This window comes from Anser brachyrhynchus (genome assembly GCF_964034855.1).
Source record: "Anser brachyrhynchus genome assembly, chromosome: 4".
In the NCBI taxonomy this organism is placed as follows: Eukaryota; Metazoa; Chordata; class Aves; order Anseriformes; family Anatidae; genus Anser; species Anser brachyrhynchus.
In genome coordinates, this window is record NC_137698.1 from 51,480,960 (window position 1) to 51,501,089 (window position 20,130).

General features: G+C 41.3%; 1 protein-coding gene and 1 long non-coding RNA gene across 5 annotated transcripts in view; one reads left to right on the forward strand and one right to left on the reverse strand.

Moving 5' to 3' along the window:
• Window positions 1-15,604, forward strand: part of LOC308194015 (uncharacterized protein) — a 28,023-nt gene extending 12,419 nt beyond the window's left edge. Inside the window, exons 4-5 of the mRNA XM_080589340.1 lie at window positions 11,617-11,734; window positions 12,699-15,604. Coding sequence (XP_080445466.1) covers window positions 11,617-11,734; window positions 12,699-12,792 — 212 coding nt within the window. The 3' untranslated portion in view covers window positions 12,793-15,604. The remainder of the gene's footprint in view (window positions 1-11,616; window positions 11,735-12,698) is intronic.
• On the reverse strand, window positions 1,676-19,039 carry LOC308194016. Of its 4 annotated transcripts, none has more exons than XR_013950174.1 (5): window positions 18,575-19,039; window positions 17,728-17,838; window positions 17,215-17,320; window positions 13,990-16,780; window positions 1,676-1,690 (listed from the first exon to the last, which is right to left on the reverse strand). It is a non-coding gene; the product is annotated as an uncharacterized lncRNA (long non-coding RNA). The 4 variants fall into 4 exon arrangements; XR_013950175.1 differs by lacking the exon at window positions 1,676-1,690 and adding an exon at window positions 2,955-4,287 and having other exon boundaries at window positions 5,144-16,780; XR_013950176.1 differs by lacking the exon at window positions 1,676-1,690 and adding an exon at window positions 4,273-4,287.
• Between the last annotated feature and the right edge of the window lie 1,091 nt (window positions 19,040-20,130).

A 20,130-nucleotide genomic window follows, 5' to 3' on the forward strand; every position in this document is an offset into this window, starting at 1 on the left:
GCTACCCAGAAAACGGGACCTGCTAAGAAATATCTGCGGGGAAGAAACTTTCAGAATGGTTCAGCCTATTGCCTAATTTATTTCTAAACCTTCCCATCGACATTATTAGCACTATTACTTGCACCATGGCAGGTGCTGCACAACTAAGGCAAAGCAATAGGGGAGCAGTTCCCTTGTGTGTGGGAAGGATTGAGGTGGATGCCACTAATTTGGGTTACTGGTCACCCGTAAGGACTCTGAACAGGAAAGCAGAGCATAAAACGGCACATCAGTAAAACCAGAAGTGGCAGCTTGCTGTGTCCATGCTTTGCCAGCCCAGTGGCTACCATATTAATTGGATTGGATTGGTTTTTTTTTTTCTCCACTGAAAAGTAAACTGCTTCTGTCAGAAATCAAACCTACACACCTTTCTTCCATTTCTGACATACAACTTGTCCAAAGAAAAATCAAAAAACCTTGAGGCAAACATTGAAGACACTGATTTCTTTCCACTTTGTTTAGCTGAAAATGATCTGACCAGGAAAAAAGACTGCTAATCTGATCTTGATTGGTCTTGATCTTCCTTCTCTGACCTGCTAGTAAGACCATGGATGCATCGATTAGTGTTACTAGCTCAATGTGCAAATTTCCAGTGGAGCTCAGGAACACGGGAGAGAAGAGGCTTACCTGGTTCCACTTTACCAGCTGTTTGCCATTGCGATGGCATGTTCAGCCTGTGGCCATTTCAATGAAGAGAAATCATACCAGGTTAACGTGGATACTAGAGATGTGTATCCCTACCCCAAAGCTCTGGGAGGGTTAGTTTCGCCAGGAGATAAGGTGCGTGTTCATGACCATGACGGACACACCTTTAAGTCATGTCTGTGTAAGTCAGTCCCATTACATGGATGCAACACGTACACATGAATGGCTTTCCATCAATAACCTCACTGGTGGACATTTTCCTAAAGCAGGTAATGAAAAAACACGCAGCCTTCACAGCTGAGAAATACCCTCATCTTTTCCTATTACAGAACAATAGCAGTAAAAGGGACCCAGACAGGTCACACAGCCCACCCTGCACCTCGCACCCCCGGCAGGAACAACTAAATTTAAACCATCTATCACAGGAACTGCTTACTATACTTCTCTTGTCTGCTCACACATTCTTTTTAAGCCAACCGTAACCTTTCTCTTTCAATTAAAAGAGGATGGATGATAACTTTTTTTCTCAATAGACTTCCTGCTGTTTCTCTCTTTTTATGCACTGTTTTTTGCCGGATATTTTTCAAAGTCAAATGCCCTCACTAGAAGTCCGAGCACCTTGTTTTTGGAGCTATGACTGCTGTTGGAGATCGCTGCTGACTAACGGGTGGAGACTGGGATTAATGTCGTTTTTATAAGAAAAGCATATGCTTGCAGGAAGTTATGGGGAATATATGTATTACAGTGGGCTTTGAGACAGGCATTATGTAGATGGTACGTTTTCTTTTTCTTATTTAATAATTTCCTTCATTTTCTGGGACAGATTCTCAGCTTGTGTAAACAGTTTCACATACAAGTGGCCCATGCTGGCTTACCCTAAGCAATAAGATGGCACTCAGCGTTGACTGATAGCATGCTTGAGCAACCTTAAGTGAGAATTCACAGTATTTCTCTCTGGCTTCAGCTGCTCTGTACACCACGGTGTTCACCAAGAGGCGATATAAACCTGTGGGAATACACAGGTTTGTTTTTAATATGCAAGGCTGAGAAAACAGCAAAGATCCCCTTACCATTGATGAAAGAGAGATTTTACATACAAGATGCTCTGACTCAAAGGCATATTTTGGCCAAAGTGCGACGCTCTGATGGAACACAGAAAAGTACAGACCACAAGAAATCAGCTTTGATGAGCAAATGGAACATAAACACAGTTATCACGTAATTACATCCCTGTCATTCTGTGCTGCAAAGTCCTGGAAAACCCTTGAAGAATGAGAGCATGAACACAAAATAGCCATTTTCTTATATTTCAAATGATGCAGAAAGAAGTAACAGCCTATCCATTTCCACTGTGCAGTTTTTTAGTGTTTCTGAGCAGTGCTCGGATGGTAAACACTTAATAAAGGGGAGGGGGGGAGAGGAAGTCTCCTGCCCGTTTTCTCCTCATATGTATAAAACTAATTACTCTGCCTTAACAAGGGGAACTTTGTTCTCATATTTTCCAAGTTTCATTCCAACCCCTGCAGCTAATCATGACCACGGTCGCTGATAATGAGTAGTAAGTTGTTGGAGTCCTCCGAGCCTGATAGGTGCATTCCAGCCTGCATGGTGTAGCTGTGCTTCTCTATACGTTATTGTTCACAGATGGTAGCTGTCAAACCCTGTCAGCTTCATATACACATTCAGAGAGTCACATCCGCATTCCTGGAATTTATGACTGCACAGCCCTCACCTTCTAAGGCCCTTAATTCAATAACATGTCACGTCCCTTCAGTCTCACCCTGCTCTAAAATACTTTCACCCACTTACAGGCCTTCCATTTAGGAAAAAAACCTACTGAGTTATTACAATGTAAATATTTTAATAGAATGGGGGGGAAAGCCTATCAGGCTTTAAACAGCCCCATTATTACATTAAGATTGATGATCAGGAGCTAATGGAGCATTTGCTTTAAAAGTTTATTTAACTACAGGGAAAGTGGATCTAGATATGTATGTATGCTGAGTGCCACATCGCTGAGTCGTTGGGTAACAGCACATAACACGGAGAGATGTGTGCAGGAGCTTCATCTTCCAAAGGGTTATTGCTTAGTTCAACTTTGGCTAATATCTAAACCCCGTGCAAAATGAAAATATGCATTAATGATTTCAATTTCATCTTAAAAGCATTTATTTTAGATGAATTAATATTGCACTTTGAAGACGGAACTCAGAGCACCCTGCCAATAATAGCGTGAATGAAAAAGGAGAAACTTCTTCCTTTGTCCAGAATGAGTAGTGCAAATAAGTAAACAGAGCAAATAAGGCATAAATAGTAAATAAAAGGCAGATTTCTTTTTCCTTTTTTTTTTTTCTTCTTCAAAGATGTTTCTAGTAACACAGACAGAGAACATGCGTGCTGAATGTGCCCCCCATTCCCTGCTGGAGTCCTCCGGCCAAGCTGCAGCTGGCTTAGGGAAGGCAATCTGCAGAGGCACCTTTCCAGAGTTTTTGCTTTTCCAGCTCAGCTCCCAGTGTGAATCAGCGCAGCCTCGCCCTCAGACTGTGATCATCAGTACTTGTACCCTGTCACCTCTTGGTTGTGACCCTGTCCTCTGCAGAAAGAGCATTTATGCTGAAGTGACCAGGGACAAAAGCCAACCTAAAGCTGCGGTAGACAGGCAGCCCACGGGCAGCAGCAAGCCACCGGGCAAACACCCACCTGGCGGTGAACGTGCACTAAAAGGTGAAGTGGAAACACTTCTTAAACAGAGAAAACTCAAACTGCCCACAGAGCAGAGATCAAAAAATAAAATTATATGTACATAACTCTTCCCATCCCACTGTGTTCTTAAAGACAGGCCCTTACTGGAAGGCTTTTTTTCCCTCCAGTTTCATCTCTTCCACAAACCAGGAGCACCCAGGCATTGCCCTGCTGCCACCCGTGTAAGTGACTTGGCAGGGGCTCACTGTGTGTCACCAGTAACTCAGCAGAAACTCGAGCTGTGTTGAAAATTGAGGTCATCTCGTGCCATGTACTGACTGGAGCAAGTTTTCCTCCTACACGTCTTTCAGGCTAAAGTCACCCAGTTTGCTGCCATGAATAATGCGGTAGGACAGAGCTGGTCTTGGAGAAACACTTCAGTCACACCCCACACCCCAGTAAGAGGAGAGCTCTGAGTAATCTGATAGGGGTCACTCTGAAGGCGAGAGGCGATGCTGGAGTCTCCCCTCCCTCGTTAACCTTTTTGAAATAACCCCGAGACTCTTCTCAGTGCCCCTGGTGGGAACTGGTGCCACCACTGAGGACATGCAGCACACCCGCTATGTCACTTTTACGGCCAGCTCCTCTGCTACGAGCATCACCGTGAACCCATTGTTGTGGCAGTGATGTATACGCCAGACGAAAGGTTTGTGAGACCATAACTCATCCAGAGCTCGATGTTCTGGGACCGCCACAGCGGTGACCTTGAGATCATCTCACGGTGGGGCTCCTTTAAAGGCTCCCCCACACGAGAGCGCGTCCTGCCAAGGTGAAGGTGCAGCATGGGTCAGAGGCTGGCTCTTGAGAAATCTTGGGAATAACATTCCGAGAACGTCATGTTCTGTTGTCTTCCTTTGCCTCCTGTAAAAGGGTAGCAGTTAAATCACTGCACAACGTATGAAATGATACTTTGGTGCTAGCAGCAAGCAAGCAAAGAGTGGCGCCAGGGATTTAACTCAAGCTGTGATTTTAAATCAATACATTCTAAAAGAAAGAGTGATAAACGAAAGACACCTGGGAATGTTAAGAAAAAAAAAAAAAGGAACAAAAATGCAACTACCCCATTAGTAAAACATTAACAAGGTGAAGAATGTTTTCTAGGAGTAGCTAGGCTGTGATTTCCGAGGTTCCCTCTGTGCCACAGGTCTTCTCTGTAACTGGGCAAGTTGTGCGCAGCCTGCCTGTATCTCAGGAGAGACTAATACATTCAAGACTCCAAAACTATTCAGATATCACGGCAAAAGTGGCTGCAAAGAGGGCTGCGTTATCACAGGTCTGGACTCGAGTCAGGAAAACCTCTTCAGTCAGGAAAGCACTTCAGGTCACCAGGAGATACGGTCCACTCACGGTGACACTTCCCCCGTGCTCTGCTGTTTGTCTCTCCAGAGGGCAGAGGCAGAAGGTTGTGTGAAAGCTATTCAGTAGCAGTTTATCTGCTTTTAAATTATTGGAAGGGGAAGAAAGCAATGTATAGGCTCTGTTTTTTTTAAAAAAGGTCTTATGTATAGGTTTTTTCTGTGCCAAGACAGCACTTCAGTCTGCTCTGCATAGTCGAGTGCTGCAGGGCATACAAGGGAGGAGAGTTACACACAACTTGCTAACAGAGCCATTTCACATCGCTAGATGTGAAATCTGGCAGCCAGGCCAGTTCTGGCTCCTTACTGATTTCCTGATAACCGTTCAGCTCGAGCTATACGGGACGTCTGAGAAAAATCACCTCAAGGAATGATCTAGTCTTCCTAAGAAGATCTGTCTGCATCAGTCAGCCATCTGAGCGGAGGCAGCCACGGATATCAGCTTCCCTTTCAGGTGTGTTGGTCTGTCGCCGGGGGCATCTGATGAGGAAGCGCGGCGTAATCAGGAGAGTGAGGAGCAGCAGTTAGTGCTGGTAGCGCTTCACTCCCACCGCCGTGCTCAGGCCAAACTGCTGGTCGGCGTGGTGCTGGGGTAGGAAAGGCACTTCTCTCAGTGTGTTTTCTTTAAATATCTCACCAAAAGGCAGACTGCCTGGCCACAGCAAGCACGTGCAGAACACAGGGAATGTGGCTCGGACCTTAGCTGATAGCTTAAGTGTTAATATATGATGAGTAATTACAACCCATGCCCAGAAGAAAGTGACAGGAAAAAAAAGACTTTTGAAAGGCTGGCTATATATTTTTCCTGAATTTTCAAAGAGGAAGGCTATTACTGCAGTCATGAGAAGAAAAAAGTCATCCTCTGTGACTCTTGCTTTGGATGAAGGATGGGAACTTTTCCCCCCCTCTTCATCCCAATCAGCCTCTGTGGCAGGAGGAGGAAGCTCACGCTGTACTAGTGCAGGGAACAAAAGGAACAGTTCTTGTCTCTAGTGCTGACGACCTAATACCATTCACAAGTACTGCCAATTTCAATCAGGAACATGAAAAAGGTACAAAGAAGTGTAGGCAGTTTGACTGAGTTGATAAGCCTACTGAAAAGGGCCTCTGGTACCCTGAGTTTGCACGCAGCCAGCCAAGACAGCAGATCACCAGGGACACAAAGGCAGAGCAGGCATCCTTCATTCAATTAAGCAAGCAAGACTTTTGCCTTCCGCCTAGGCGTTACAGCAACAAGCGTACCTAGGTATTATTTTTAAATAGAAGTGTAATTCGAACATTGCCAAGCCAATTAGATGGTTACCAGAAAGGTCACAAGCATCCTCAAGAATAGTGCAAATTGACCCATTTTCTAGTAACAAAAAGCCTGAGAGGTATGACTTTTTGGCACTTTGCATTCATTTATTTTCATCTCTCAGTGTTTTGCTATCAGCTGAAAATCATCTCAAGTGTTAGTTACAGTGTGGTGGTGGTAAGTACCTTGCTCTCAGGCTGGAACAAGAAGGAAAGCTTGATGATGTTCTTCCCATTTACTTGCTAAAAGTTGAATATGTAGAAAAAAAAGAAGTAAGAGGGTAGGCCAGTACAGTCTTGAATACAGGTGGTGAAAGATTAAAGCCTAATGGTTTCAAAACCCCTTTAAAAATCGTTCTGAGAACAAAACGTACTTGCTTTCCTCAGTATGCTGAGAGATTAAATGAGTACAAAACAGTGCCTAGGCTGCCTGTCTCCATAATAAAAGAGTCACCAGGCTCTGGCATAGATCTGCAGTAATTCTAAAACGAGATTGATATGGTTATTATTAACAACCATTTAGCAAACGTCTCAGCTATCAGGGTGGGTTTTTCCTTTTGTTTTTGAGTTACAAAATAAAGGCAAAGAGGAAAAAGCCACTGCTCCTCTCTCCAATCCCACCTGAACAACTTCACATTCCTTCAGTGCTGGCTGTTAACCCTTTTCTGGCTTTAGTGGTGGGTTCAGATCCTACAAGGGCTCACGGAGACCTTGCTGCAACCCTTTGGATAATTTTCTTCCATTGTCCTTTTGCTTTGTGTAAGGTTGAGGTTTTCAAAACTGAAATACATGAAGCTTAGTTTTCAAAAAGAACTTTTATAATAACTTAGTGTATTTTTCCCTTAGTTGATGGTACAATGCAGTGTTTTGTTTTTCAGTAGCATATGCTTTTCAGCATTTCACCCCTTGTCACCTGCTTTTCACCTGCTTTTTTTTTCTCCTTTCAAGCCAGTCCATGATTTCACGTGAACAAGGCAAGTGATTGGATTATACCCTGTATCCTGGTTTTGATATGCTAATAATGTTTCCTTCACAAGACGGTAAGCCTTTTTGTTGTGATTAATTAGGTTTCAGAAACTTATATAAGACATTTTGCTTGAATCTTATCATTCCTGGGACTAAAGGAAGTTCCTTTTCATGTTGCTCTGAATCAGGCTAAACCTACGATAAGCTCTCACTTGGTAAAAAGCAGCTCTGTTACTCTATGCAGAGAATCTAAGAAAATGCTCTTCATAAATGGGACACGAGTACATCTGGAAACAAAATGGCACTTTTGTCTTTGGGTGTCTAAGGTGTTTGGCTGTTGTACAGTGGGTACCATGAGGCAATGGATAACACAGGGAATAATTCATTTTCTCAATGCAGTAAAATCCATTATTTATAGAAGTATGATAATAAGGAGATGTATTTGCTCCTAATTCCAGCTACTTAAAACAGTCACAGAAGATTGTAATTATCGCTGTAATAAAGTCATTAATGCCAGAAATCCCGCACTGCTGCTGGATGCCCAGTACTATGGAAAATCAAGTCCCATAGGACATACCCAGGCTGCTATAGCATAATACCCCCCACGAAATTAGGTCTAACCAGCTTGGCTTGCTTACTGCAAGAAGTGTAAATGCAATTTTACCATGTTCCCTGTGGGCTTATTTTCTATGTTTCTCTGTGCTACACCAACAAGGGCTGATTCTATATAAATTAGTCGACTTTTTTTTTTTTTACATTAATAATCACATCCCTTTAGGCTCATTTGTAGCTCCAGAAGAGAACAGAAAGCAAACTCCTGAATGAGGGCACTGTGCCCTATTTTGCCATGCAGCTGGCTGTGTGCAAACCTCCACTAGTATGTGAAGTGCAGGGAAGCCCCATCCATTTCCATTACCTCCCTCTTCACCCCCAGCTCTTTCCTGAAGCCATAAAGCCCCACAGAAGCTGAGCTGGCTGGGACCTCCAAGAGAGGTCCATATTACCCTTGTTTTTTGTTTTGCTTTCAGCTAAATTAACAGCAAGTACCTAAATGAACAACTCCTTTTCTGGACAAGCTGCCTGCAAACAAATTTAGAGAGGAAAGATTACCCATGGTTAAAAAATCAGATGAGCTTTTAAAGCAACATTACTGAGTTGCTATGTAACATACTTAATCATATGCCTTGTGTTTCGCACACATTTTTAGCAGGTTATGATTGTGAACAAAGTATGTCAGCCTCCTAGGCTATCCATCTACAGACACTGATAACCAATGACTGGTATTGAACATCCCACCTCTTGCTATGCTATAGATCAGAAATGTGAAGTGTGTGAAATGCTTATGATTTTGATATATATATACTATCAAACAAGAAGAAAGACTAGCTTAGCTTCAATGCTGATGAGGCATACTGAGATTTACAAAATGCCTGCACTTTTTTCTGTCTTTGACAATTTCATATCTGCTCTGGATAAATTTTGATCACAACTAATTCTCACATTGACTTTGATTTTGTGACTTGTCATATGTCAGTGCTTTCTTGGTGGAAGAGACTGCTGAGATTATGTTATTTGTTATTACAAACAATATTTAACATTTCTCAACCACGGGGCTTTGAACTTTTTTTTCCTTTTTAATGCGTTTATGGGACTGAAGAAATGAAGTTTTCAACAGCAGGTAGCATTCATTTTGTGGTAGTTTTATTGAACCATTTCAAACCAGAGAAACCAAACCTAGCTCTCCAGGCTCCTGAACAAGATGTAAAACACAAAGCACTAACTTCACTTTCTGCTTTCATTCTTCAGAAACATTCATATAACCATACCTATGCCTGTCGTCAATCCATTCCAAAAAAAAAAACCTTAAATTTGCAGTGGCTTTCCAGTTGCAAAATAACGTTCGAATTACAACACCCCTGTATGTTTTTTCCCCTCAAATCTAGCTCCTGTCTATTAAAATAGTTCATATTTGCATGAGTGCTTGCATCTTGTGATGCCTCTATTTCATAACACAAAGGGCACAAACCAAGCCTTCTCAACAGTCTACAACTACCTTTGTGTATTTTGTATTTCTTTCAATGCCTACAGGAAAATAAGCTTTTTTCCTCTTGGCTTCATGATATTAGTATGGTATCACACTATCAACATTTTCAGTGTGGCAAATCAAAATTATTTTGCTGAGCTAAAATTGCCCTGCCACCTGAAGTTATTAAGGAACACGAGTGGTTTTGACTTTAGTAACTAGCTTTTCAATAGTATTAAGCACTGGACAAACTTTCCTCTATCAATGGCAACAATGAAACTCTAATTTCAAAAAGACTGGAAAGAATCTGATTCTGGATACTTCTGAAACACCCTACCCTAAAAATCCTTACTTTAAATCACTTCAAAACATGCAATTTATAGAATCTACCATGAGAAATTCTGCCAGAGTGGATCTGAAATGCAGCTGAGAATACAAGCAAACAGATGATCCATTTCATATTCTTACTTGGATCTTTGAAAGCTGGCAACTAAAAAGAATTTACTTGGAAGGAAAAAAAATCCTCTCCATCCCCTTGTCAATACATGAAATATTCACCTCTAATTTATTTTTCCTTGAGAAAATGGCAACAGCATTTTGCAGGTTGAATTCTGTGCAAAATCTTCTCAAGCAGTCCAGCTTGTACTCAGATGTCAAGGCAGTAAAAACATAAACTACAGAAGTCCAACAGAATAAAAAACAGAACAAAGGTGTTTAAAACACAGGTAACTACTTTAAAGATGCTGATTACAGGGGACTTTTTCTCTGTGTTCCCAAAATATTGGGAAGATGTAAAATAACTTTCTTAAGGCAGACTCAGTAACAGCACAATTACCTTAAGTAAAACCAAGAAGTGATGAAATGGCAATAATTCACTGATATTCAGAATTCAACTGCAGAAGCCATGGTGGAAGAACAGATCACTTTTATGGAAGAATAATCATGATTCTTAAAGAGAAAACCAAAGGTAAACTGTGTGAGTCAAGCTGGAAGCTTATGACACCCTGCTGAACAAGATCAGAAATGAGTTCAGGTTAGCAGCATGAGGATGAAGTGAGAAACGGTATAAATAACCTGACTTTATGTAACCCACACCCTTCAAGGCCATGCCAGGACAGCTGGTAGCCCAGCACAAAGCAGGGCTGGTGAGGTGCTGAGACAACACAGAAGCACAACTGAGGACAGGACCTCAGATCATGTTAGACATCAGTCTCGAAGCCACTTAGATCTGTCTGAAGCCCTCATTGATAGGTCTCTAGTCAGAGAATGCTGAGAGCAGCTCCTCCATCACACTGTGGTTTACCTGGATGACATCTTCTAAGAAAAATGAAACAACTGTAAGTTTTCATTAAAAATTCAACAATGGTAGTACCCTCTTTCCACATAAAATAGGGTTACATGGCAACTGTTATTCACTAATAACAAATGCGGTATCTGCTTACAGTTTGTTGAGAGCAGCACTGTAATTCATAGCATTGTGAAGCAGTGTGAGATGTGTGGGATATTTAGGAGGGTATATCTTCCTGTTTTTCTTTACCCTTTTATTTCATATCTAGAATATACCAATAACATGCAGAGAGCACTGGTCTGATAACTGAAGCTGCAAACAATTAGTAGTCATAATTCAAGTCAAGAAGCAAAACCATCAGCCCCTTTCTAAATGCTTTAAATAAAAACACTTGAGTTCTCAGTGTTTTGTGATGGATTCTTGGTATGCTTTCTTTTTTAGCAATTTCAAAAGAAAGTGAGAAAATAGTTCAAGGAAAGAGTTTATAAGAATATTGGACTACAGATTATATAGTGCATAAACCAGGTGGTGCTGAATTCATTACAGAATTACAACAGCAGCAATCATGTTTTCTCTTCCTGCTCACCTCAAAAACATGCATCCTCTCAGGCACAAGAAGAAAAAATGATGCTTTCGGTGATTTGAAAAATCAGTTTAATGCTGTTGGAAATTGTAAGTGTAATCAGAGTTGCCTGGATAGCTACAAGGCAGAGCTGATCTTGAACTTAGATCTGTTTTGTTTAGCCCCTCTAATTTTGTATCTTTACCATTTATTAAAATCTGTTGCTTCGCCATATTCTCAGTCAATTCAAGGTATTTTTTTGTTTGCCACTTCTGAGAAATGGTAACAACAAACCTCTGATACTATGGTAAGTCTACTGAGTGTTCGTAAATTGGTTGAAGGAAGGAAGCTCCATGATGAGCAAAAATTGTGGCTCCTGCAGAGGAAAATTGCAGCCTGAGGAGCCTGGGAAGAACGAGAGATTCAGTGTAGAGCTTAATAGGACCAATCTGTAGGAGTACCTCTAGTTCTGCCTCCTGCTTTGACTCACAGTACCTCAACATACTGCAGAGTCTTGGCTCAAGTCAGGTGAGAAGGCATGAAATACTTACCGTGAGTCAAAACAGATACATCAGTAAAACATTAATTTGGAAGAAAAAGCATAGGTAACCCTAAAATACATCACCCTGTTGCTTATTTGTATGATTAGGAGAGCAGTTTCCTTTAACCACAAGATGTAGTAAATGGAACGTCATTCTTCAAGTCAGACCAAGAGCACAGACTGGACCTTCATCCATCAGGGAGACTTCTCAGCCTCAACGAGATGCAGGGGGGAACCAGACCACATCTGCACCACTAAGAAGACAGCACCTACAGTTAAGGTACCTGAAACAGGGGTGCTCTCCCTAGTAGTGACGTAGCAGCATCTTTTTGCATACAGCCAAGTGCGATTTATGCCTTGCCATCAATTACGGACAAACAAGGAGTGCTGTAGAGTCAAGTAAAAGGATTCCATAAAGCCTTTTTCTAACTGGCTGATACTCAGCTCCAATAAATGTATTCATTATGCAGTATGAGAAGCAGCAATGACTTGAATCCAGGACACATTTAATCTCTTCTTATAGTTCTTAAGGTTGCCTTTTAATCATTTTCACATTACTATTATTGTAGAGACACATGATAGTTAAAACATTTCTATTACATATATGAGATCTGTCATTGTACTTTTTGCCCCCCCTTTCTAGCTTTTCTTGATAGCAGGTGTGCATCTAGATTGAAGACCAGATTTCTTGTAGTGCAGCAGCACAGATCCTGGTTTGTTTCTTTTTAATTTTATTTTCTGTTTCTTCTTATCTTTTTTTCTTTTATACCACACAAGAAAGGGCAGAGGCCATAACCAACCTGTAAACTGAAATGGTGACAGTACAGTCTAAAACAGCAGTTTTGAGGAAAACCATGGGTAACTGGGAAAAAAACATAATATACCGCAGCATAAAAGCAACCCTAGAAAGCTTGTGCCATACTGGACCTGAAATCAGCATCTTGAGTCTGGGTACGTAGGAGATAGCACATTATTTCTGGAAACAAACTTCATCCTTCTGTATAGTTTACTTGGCTTTGTTCCCTTCTGCTTACTTTCCTAACAAAGTATGTTTATGCATTTTAAGTTTACACTTTGGAAAAAAGAATGAAGCAATTAATCTAATAGGATTCAGTACTAAAATCCTGGGGACATTACTGTTAGCAAACTTTTCAAGTAGTGTGCAGATAGACTGCAGATTTTTTTTTTATAGAACTATTTTCTTCCACTTTCTGAACTGCATGAGATAATTTTCTATTTTTAAGGGACAGATCACGATATAACCAAACAGAAGCTGGGATTCATCCTCCTACATCAGCTGTAATAAGGCTTAATGGCAGAAGCACTAATAAAATCTAAACCAAATTCCTTTATACAACTTCAAGTTCACCTTCACTTCTCAGAAGGAGGACAGAAAAACACTGACTCATAGGCCACATACCACCTCTGCTTTGGTGTGCAATACATCGCTGAAAAGGAAATAACAAGCAAATAACAAGTGACCTCACCTGCTACCACATGAGACAAACTAGGGACCTGCATCTCCTGTTGCCTCCAAACCCTAGAAGTGCTAAAAGCTGGAACTCCCAACATTTTTTCATCCTCTGGTCTTGTGCACACTGCTCTTCCTAGGACTCTGCTTATTTCCAATTACTCCTTCTCAGGAGTTTAATTAATTTAAAATGTATGTTGTGGGTTAAGTTAACTTATTGCCTTAGAGTACGTACATACAATAAAATCTGAAGATAAGTCATTGTTCTCAGCTTCTACACTTTAATCTGAAAGAGCATGAATTTTCAGTATTATAGTATTCAGTATTCATGCATTGAGTCCATAGAACTTAAGTATCAAAGCATGTGAAGAAATCTCTGATCTTTACATCAAAGTCCACTGAACAGAAGAGACCCTCTTTGCAGCAGTGAATGTTAGTGAAGGTCGTGCAGCTTTCACCTTTACATAGATAAACAAAAGTATTGATGTGTTGAAGAACCCAATGCCAGTTGCTTCTGAAGCCAGATGTTCAAAGTTTTAAGAAAATGTGTTCTGTACATATCTGATATCTCATGAATACAAAAAGAAACTCTAGTTTTGTAGGAAATGCCCGCTTGAATGGATCCAAACCAGAATGCATGGGATACACACTCATTGTTTCTTAGGCACAAGTGCATTCAGCTTAGATCCTCACCCTACAGCTATTTTGCTGTTTTTCACTGAAAGAAGTGCCAGAATTAACCAGAATCTAGGTTTTCCAGCTGCAGAATCACAAACTTACTCTCACTGGTCTAACAAATATATCTTCCTAAATTTTAAATAAAGGTTAAATAGCTTTACCAATAGATACTAATGAGCTAAAATATGAAGTTAAAGCTCCCCCAGAAAGAATGAAAATCCTTATTAAAATCTCTTTCCAAATCAGGCCTAACAAACTTTTGAACTAGCTGCTCACATTCCAAGCAAATCCTCTAAATGATTAAAAAAGATGAAAAAAACACCATCAACAAAAAACAACCCTATTACTAAATGAGTACAGATGTGTATTTCCAGGAAAAGACTTACCTTCCATTCTCGTATAAGACCAGAATCTTTCCTCATCTCTTCTGAATGAGGTTCTCCACTGTTTCCTCTGTAGTCTTGTTCTTGTCCCCTCTTCTTCCTATTTAATAAAAAGAACCTCCCCAGCCAAGAAAGATCCTTTCAGACTCCCTTTAAAAGTTATGTATGACTGTTGTGCTGCTATGCATGAGGCTACACCCTAAGCACATTGCATACTTCATCTTTATCTGCACTTCCTTTGATCACCGAGTCTCAAAAGCGGTTGTAACAACTTACTAAAAGGAACTGACATAGGAAATATGCTTTCAGCTGTCTGCTAAAATACTAAATACAGGCAAAAACCTCCCTTCTCCTGCCTGACCAGGCTATCTTCAGTCTTGCTGAACAAACTTAACATTCCTGCAGATTTAGTCAACAAAAAGCCAAAGCAGCATTCTTAAATTTGCAAACAATAGTCAGAGTAAGCAGAAATGTACAGATTAAAAGCTATGTAGTAGCTCTCATCCATCCTTATTCCCTCCCCAGCTTCTCTTACAATCCCTAATGTGCAAACCATACATACAGAAGTTTATATAATGACAGAATCTGTCTTGATGCCAATTAGCCAGAAACAAGGCTACCTAATACTGATCTGTGATGGTATAAACCAAGCTGTTGACTATTCTCCAACAAACCTGGCTTTTTTTCCCCCCATTAGTCTTCACTTCTCCAATGACTACAGAAAAATTCTAATATTACAACCTTGCTTAAAGGATAGCATTCGCACAGATCAGCTCTCTTCAGTGAACTGCATAGCCTCAGGCATACAGCCCCACAGAGTGGTGGACAGGACAAATGAGCTGATTTAATCATTACCAATTTTTAACTTTATTTGTACAGTAATCCTAAACCCTTTGGTTGCTTCACTGCTTTAACATGTAAGATACCAACAAGAACTTGCCTGAAATTTATTAGAACAAATTTGTGAATAAGGACCAAGTCATTAGGATTCAATGGTACTCACCAAGAATAAGACATGCAAATTATCACCAAATGCACACTGAAATTGAAAAATGTCTCAAAAACAAGTCTCTGAAGGAGTTAGTAAGCACAAAGCCTAACTCCAAAGACACTGCTTTAAGCCTTCAAATAGGTCCTCCAAAGGCCCTACAACTACTACGAAAGGACCTTTAGTGTGCACAAGTCCTTAATACCGAAAGGAGAGAAATGGCTAGTTTTCAGAAGTGAAAACATCTCAGAGCTGTTTCAGCACTGATGTTGAAAAACGTTAACACAAACGAACTGCAGACTCTAGGAGGTCTTGATTCTGTTGAGAACCTTGCAGACAGAACAGCAGATGGAATTTAATGCCAGTGTTTGCATGACTGGTTTATCTGTGAAGGAAAACTCCAACCCTAAGCACCATGGGGTACTTCTACTTCCTTCAGAAAGATCTGGAAGTGTAGACAACTCACTGAAGTCACCAACCCAAGCTATCAAACAAACAAGATTAATTATTAAGGAAAACAGAACACATTTAGTAACCTATCTACAGTGTTCAAGTACAGAAGAGACTCAAGAGCAAGAAAATCTGTATCAGGCAGAATGGATCCAGGGCATGAAAGCACATTCAGAAAAAGACTGACTAGACCAAGATTTAGTCCTTGAGCATGACTGAAGAAGATAGAGGTCTATAAGATGTCTGACAGCTTGTAGGAAAATAGTCTTTTCTCAGGACCAAAATTAAGACAATTGTCAGCTTAGTATCGATTTAAAATACTTTTTGGATGTACTTGAAATTTAGTTTTCTTTCATTAGTACAGTAGTCCGGATGAAATTAAAACATTTCAGGTAAGCCTGACAGGCTGTGAAAAATGGATCACTAAATAATCACCCCAATTAAGATATTTAAGTAAAGAATAACTAGGAATTTTAAGAATAACTAGAAATATACTTCCTGCTAGACAGAGTTCTAATCTATCCAAGCATATTTAAGAAAGTTTGGCCCTTAACCTGCACTAATTCACTGACCTGCATGTCAAAAGAAATTACTTATTTCTAACTGTCTTAAATTCTTTCTTGTACATTTTGCAGAAGCATTGGCTAGTAGTAGAATGCATAGAAATTACTATTTCAAATTTCATGTTGAAGTCATAATTTTTGGCCTAGGCAATACAAGCTTCCAATTACTCAACAATATTGATCCTGCTTTTCACAGATCTTCAGACTAGTTGTTCTTTACAAGGAACATTGCTGCAGACATTTTCTTGTGAATTTAAAATAGGCAGGTAATGGGGTTCCTGAAGAGAACACATCTTTAGCAAGTTTGATACAATCTACTGACTAGTTGAACAACAGGCAAATTACATACAGCCTAAGGAAATAATTCAGAAGTTGGCCAATTCATCTAGATTGTGCATTTTCAATTTTAGAAAACCATGATCAGACATTCAGAAGTAAGCCTTTTTCAATGAATTTGCAAGTTAAGCCTTTAAACAGGAAGCACCTAGATGAGAAAACTTCAGAACACAAGCTTCTGGTAGCATCTTTGTTTTATTTCAATTAATCCACACAGACAGAAATAAGTTACAGAACTTTAAGAAACTTCAGTTTCAACCAATAGCTAGATTCCCGTTTAAACAGTCATTGAGGATGTGTAGCTGTAGCCATTGCTTATCTCAATTCCACCTTCAAGACAACACATTACAGAAGACAACTGGAGTAACCTTGGGTGAAGTCAGCAGTCATCCACTCAACAAATCATAAGCTGATGTTTACTATCAATTCTAATCCCTTGCACATGCTGGCTTTCTCTCTATGAAAGAAAAGTTTAATTTGTAATCACCATCATACACACAAAAGGACATATGTATATAGTATTACATTTTAGGATTCAACTGTACAACCATGCTATGTGAAACTAACTTTTTAACCTTTAAGTCAAAGGCATTTCTCAATGCAAATCATGTCATTTGTACAGGACAGGATTTTCCATGCCCATACAATTAGTACACATCCCAGTCCATAGGGCCAGCTTGATATGAAAAAATGGATCCAATTTCCTCAGATGCTTTCCAATTTAGATTGGCTAGTCTAAAGTCAGTTTTAAAAATTCTGGATTTCCACACAGCTTTCTAGTAGTCCAAGTTTTTTGTGTTTTTTTTTTTTTTAAACACTTTCAGGCAGGGAATAATGTAAGCTTTTGTAGGTATGGAATTATGGTAAGCTTTTTTTTTTTACACTACATACCTGGAGACCAATCAATTTAGAAGGAACTCTTGACTCAAGTTGTTTATCACACAAGCTCATGAAGTGCATTCTAGGCAGTCAAGCAGTACCATCACACTTGAAAACTCTGGAAATATGTGATTAACATGTAACTGTTAGATAACATTATCATCAGATGACAGTTCAAGTCCTACAAGCCACTTTGAATGCACTAGAGTTGATTCAGTAACTTTCCTAAGTTCAGTGGTTTCACGTGTTCCTCTCGACATGATCCAAAGAAGAGTTTCAACCTCACCTCTGGGTTTGAGAGAGAACTTTTATACCCCTCTGTGTTGGCCACTTAAGACACTGCCAGACTTAAGAGGGCAAAGCTAAAAAGGGGCGTAAATTACAATACCATTTTTTCTTAATAACTAAGATGACCTGAATTTACCATTTACTCAAAAGAGATTATAACTTACTTTAAGCTTGTCAATCATCAAAAAGTATGATTTAAAATGGTCAGTAACTATCTTTACATTAGAGTGCACTTACCTTCTTAGCAGAAGGTATTATTCGTTCCTAAGTAGTCCTGAGCACTGCCTCCAATTTAGGTGTGATCATCCATATCTAGACCATTTCAAACGTGAAATTTCTAAGTATCTCCTAAATAGCACAAAAAGACAAAAATTATTCTAGTATAATTTATACAACATGCCTAACTAGACCTTCTTAAAGCCATATTCCAGATCTCAGAGTCACTTATTTGAAGTCATCAAATAATATTGAGAGCAAAACATAAACGATTTAATCTACTGAGATGTTTTCCTTTTCAGATCATTTAAACTAACGTAATTATTTTTAAACATGCTGCTCTTTACAGAAAGTTTTTAAAGCCTAAATTGCTTTTAGTGTTGACACTTCTCTGCAGTAGAGTATTTCTACATTTTAGAGAGATCACTACCTGCTAACTTGTTGCTACTTTGTACATACTTGCATATACCTTATAACAAGTCATAGGCAGAGCTCACCAGGGATATCAAAAGCTACTGTTACAACACTGTAGAAGCTAGAACCAAAAACCTAAGCAAGTTCTGAGTTCTGCTCATTTGAAAAGCCATTTTATTGAGTCAAGTCATTTATAATACCTACTGCATCAACCAAACACTGCAGGTTATCAGAAAAAATGTCATTTTCTTGATGAAGCTTATAAAACACACTATATTGAATCAGATTAAAAGTCTGTGGAGCTCTACTTAGTAAGGAACAGAAGGGGACAAACACATGCTAACATTCTTTGATTCTGGGGCGGTCTTGTTCAGACCCAGGAGCTGGATTTGACCTTGTGGGTCCCTTCCAAGTGGGGCCATCACATGCCCCTTCACCAGTGCATCCTCCTTACCCATGGGTGTTCAAAGGGGAGACTCCATACCCCAGCACTCGAGGTCCATGGCGCTCGGCCTCCTGCCCACACAGAGCAGAGAGCAGCCTCCAGGGGCTCCCCAAAGCCCCGCCGACACCTCGGGACGCTTTCTGTCGCCATCCTCCCCACGGCCCAGCACTACAGAGGGAGAAAGAGAGAGAAAGGGGTGAGCGCGGGGGGTGAGAGGAGCCGGTGAGGCGGAGGGAGGGGTGGCTTGTGCCTCACGACAGGATGCAGGGCGGAGAGGGCGGCTCCGCGCTGGGTTTCTGTGAGGGAAAGGCGCTCTATCCCCCTGCGTTGACTCCCCGGAGCACGACCACGCTCCGAGAGGGCATATGTGAAGGGAAGATATATTTGAAGCGAAGATATATGTGAATGGAAGACGCGAGGCGACCCCACCCCGCCCGCCCCAGCCTCCCCCTCCCAAGATGGCGGCAGGCGGGCACCCACATTACCGCGTCTGCGTCTGGCAGGCAAAGAGGGCGAGCGGCCCTTCCCCGGCCCTTAAATACCGCCCGCCTCTCCCGCGAGACCCCTGTGCTGCTGCCTATTGGTCGATCCGGCACACGTGACTCGCACCGCCCCTCGAAAAGGCGGCAGGGGGGCGGTGGCTGTTGGCTGGCCCCTCGGGGCGGCCGTTAGAGGGGGAGGGTGCTGCCGGCTCTCCTCGCCTCCAAGTGGGATAATTGGCGGTGGGCTGCTTCCCTTGCCTCGCCGCTGCCTGGGACGCTAATGGTCAGCTCTGCACAAATTAAAGATCTGTGGGTCTCTAATATGCCCAAATAAAGGCGTCTTTGGTGTGAGATAGCAGCTGCACAGCGGTTTTCAGAGGCTAAATGCGGCTGATCTGTGTATAACCCCCGTAAACCCTGCCTTAGGAGGCTTAGGATTTGTCTGCAAGGATAGTGAGGTAAGCCTCAAGCCCACGCTAATACCCACGCTGGTGTTCCAGCACACCACTAATGCCCTCACTGGTATCCTCTCTGGCACGTGCAGGTCCCCAGAGCATGGCTGGAGTTCACCGAGTGGTGTGGGGGCACCAGGCCTGCTGCCCTGCGAGCCAGCACACGCCAAGTCCTGGCTGGATGCAGACTGCAGCTGTGCCGCCTCAGCCAAGGTGTATGGCCAGACTGGCACTGCTAAGAGGTTTTATGGTGAGTACAAGCAGGTTAGCATGAACCACGTGTTAGTAATTGGTAGCAGAGGTAGGAGATGGGAACCATGGCATCTTGGTTCCCACAGAGTTCTGAATTCATCAGGAATTCCTGCTTTGCACACAGTGGGTACACTGCTGCTATTTCATAGCTTCCTGTCTCAATGAGAAATGGCACCTCTTGTCTCATGCTGAGTTGCCACCTGAACAGCACCTACCTGTCAGTGTGTGGAAAGAAAATTACAGTTTGGCCCACCATCTCTGAGAGTTTTCTGATCCCAGAATTTAAATTATAATCAGCAAATCTAAGTTAGTTGGTTTGATTCAGCCTGAAACTGACCACAAGCAGTCACATAGTTGCAACTGAGGGATAGTTCTAGAT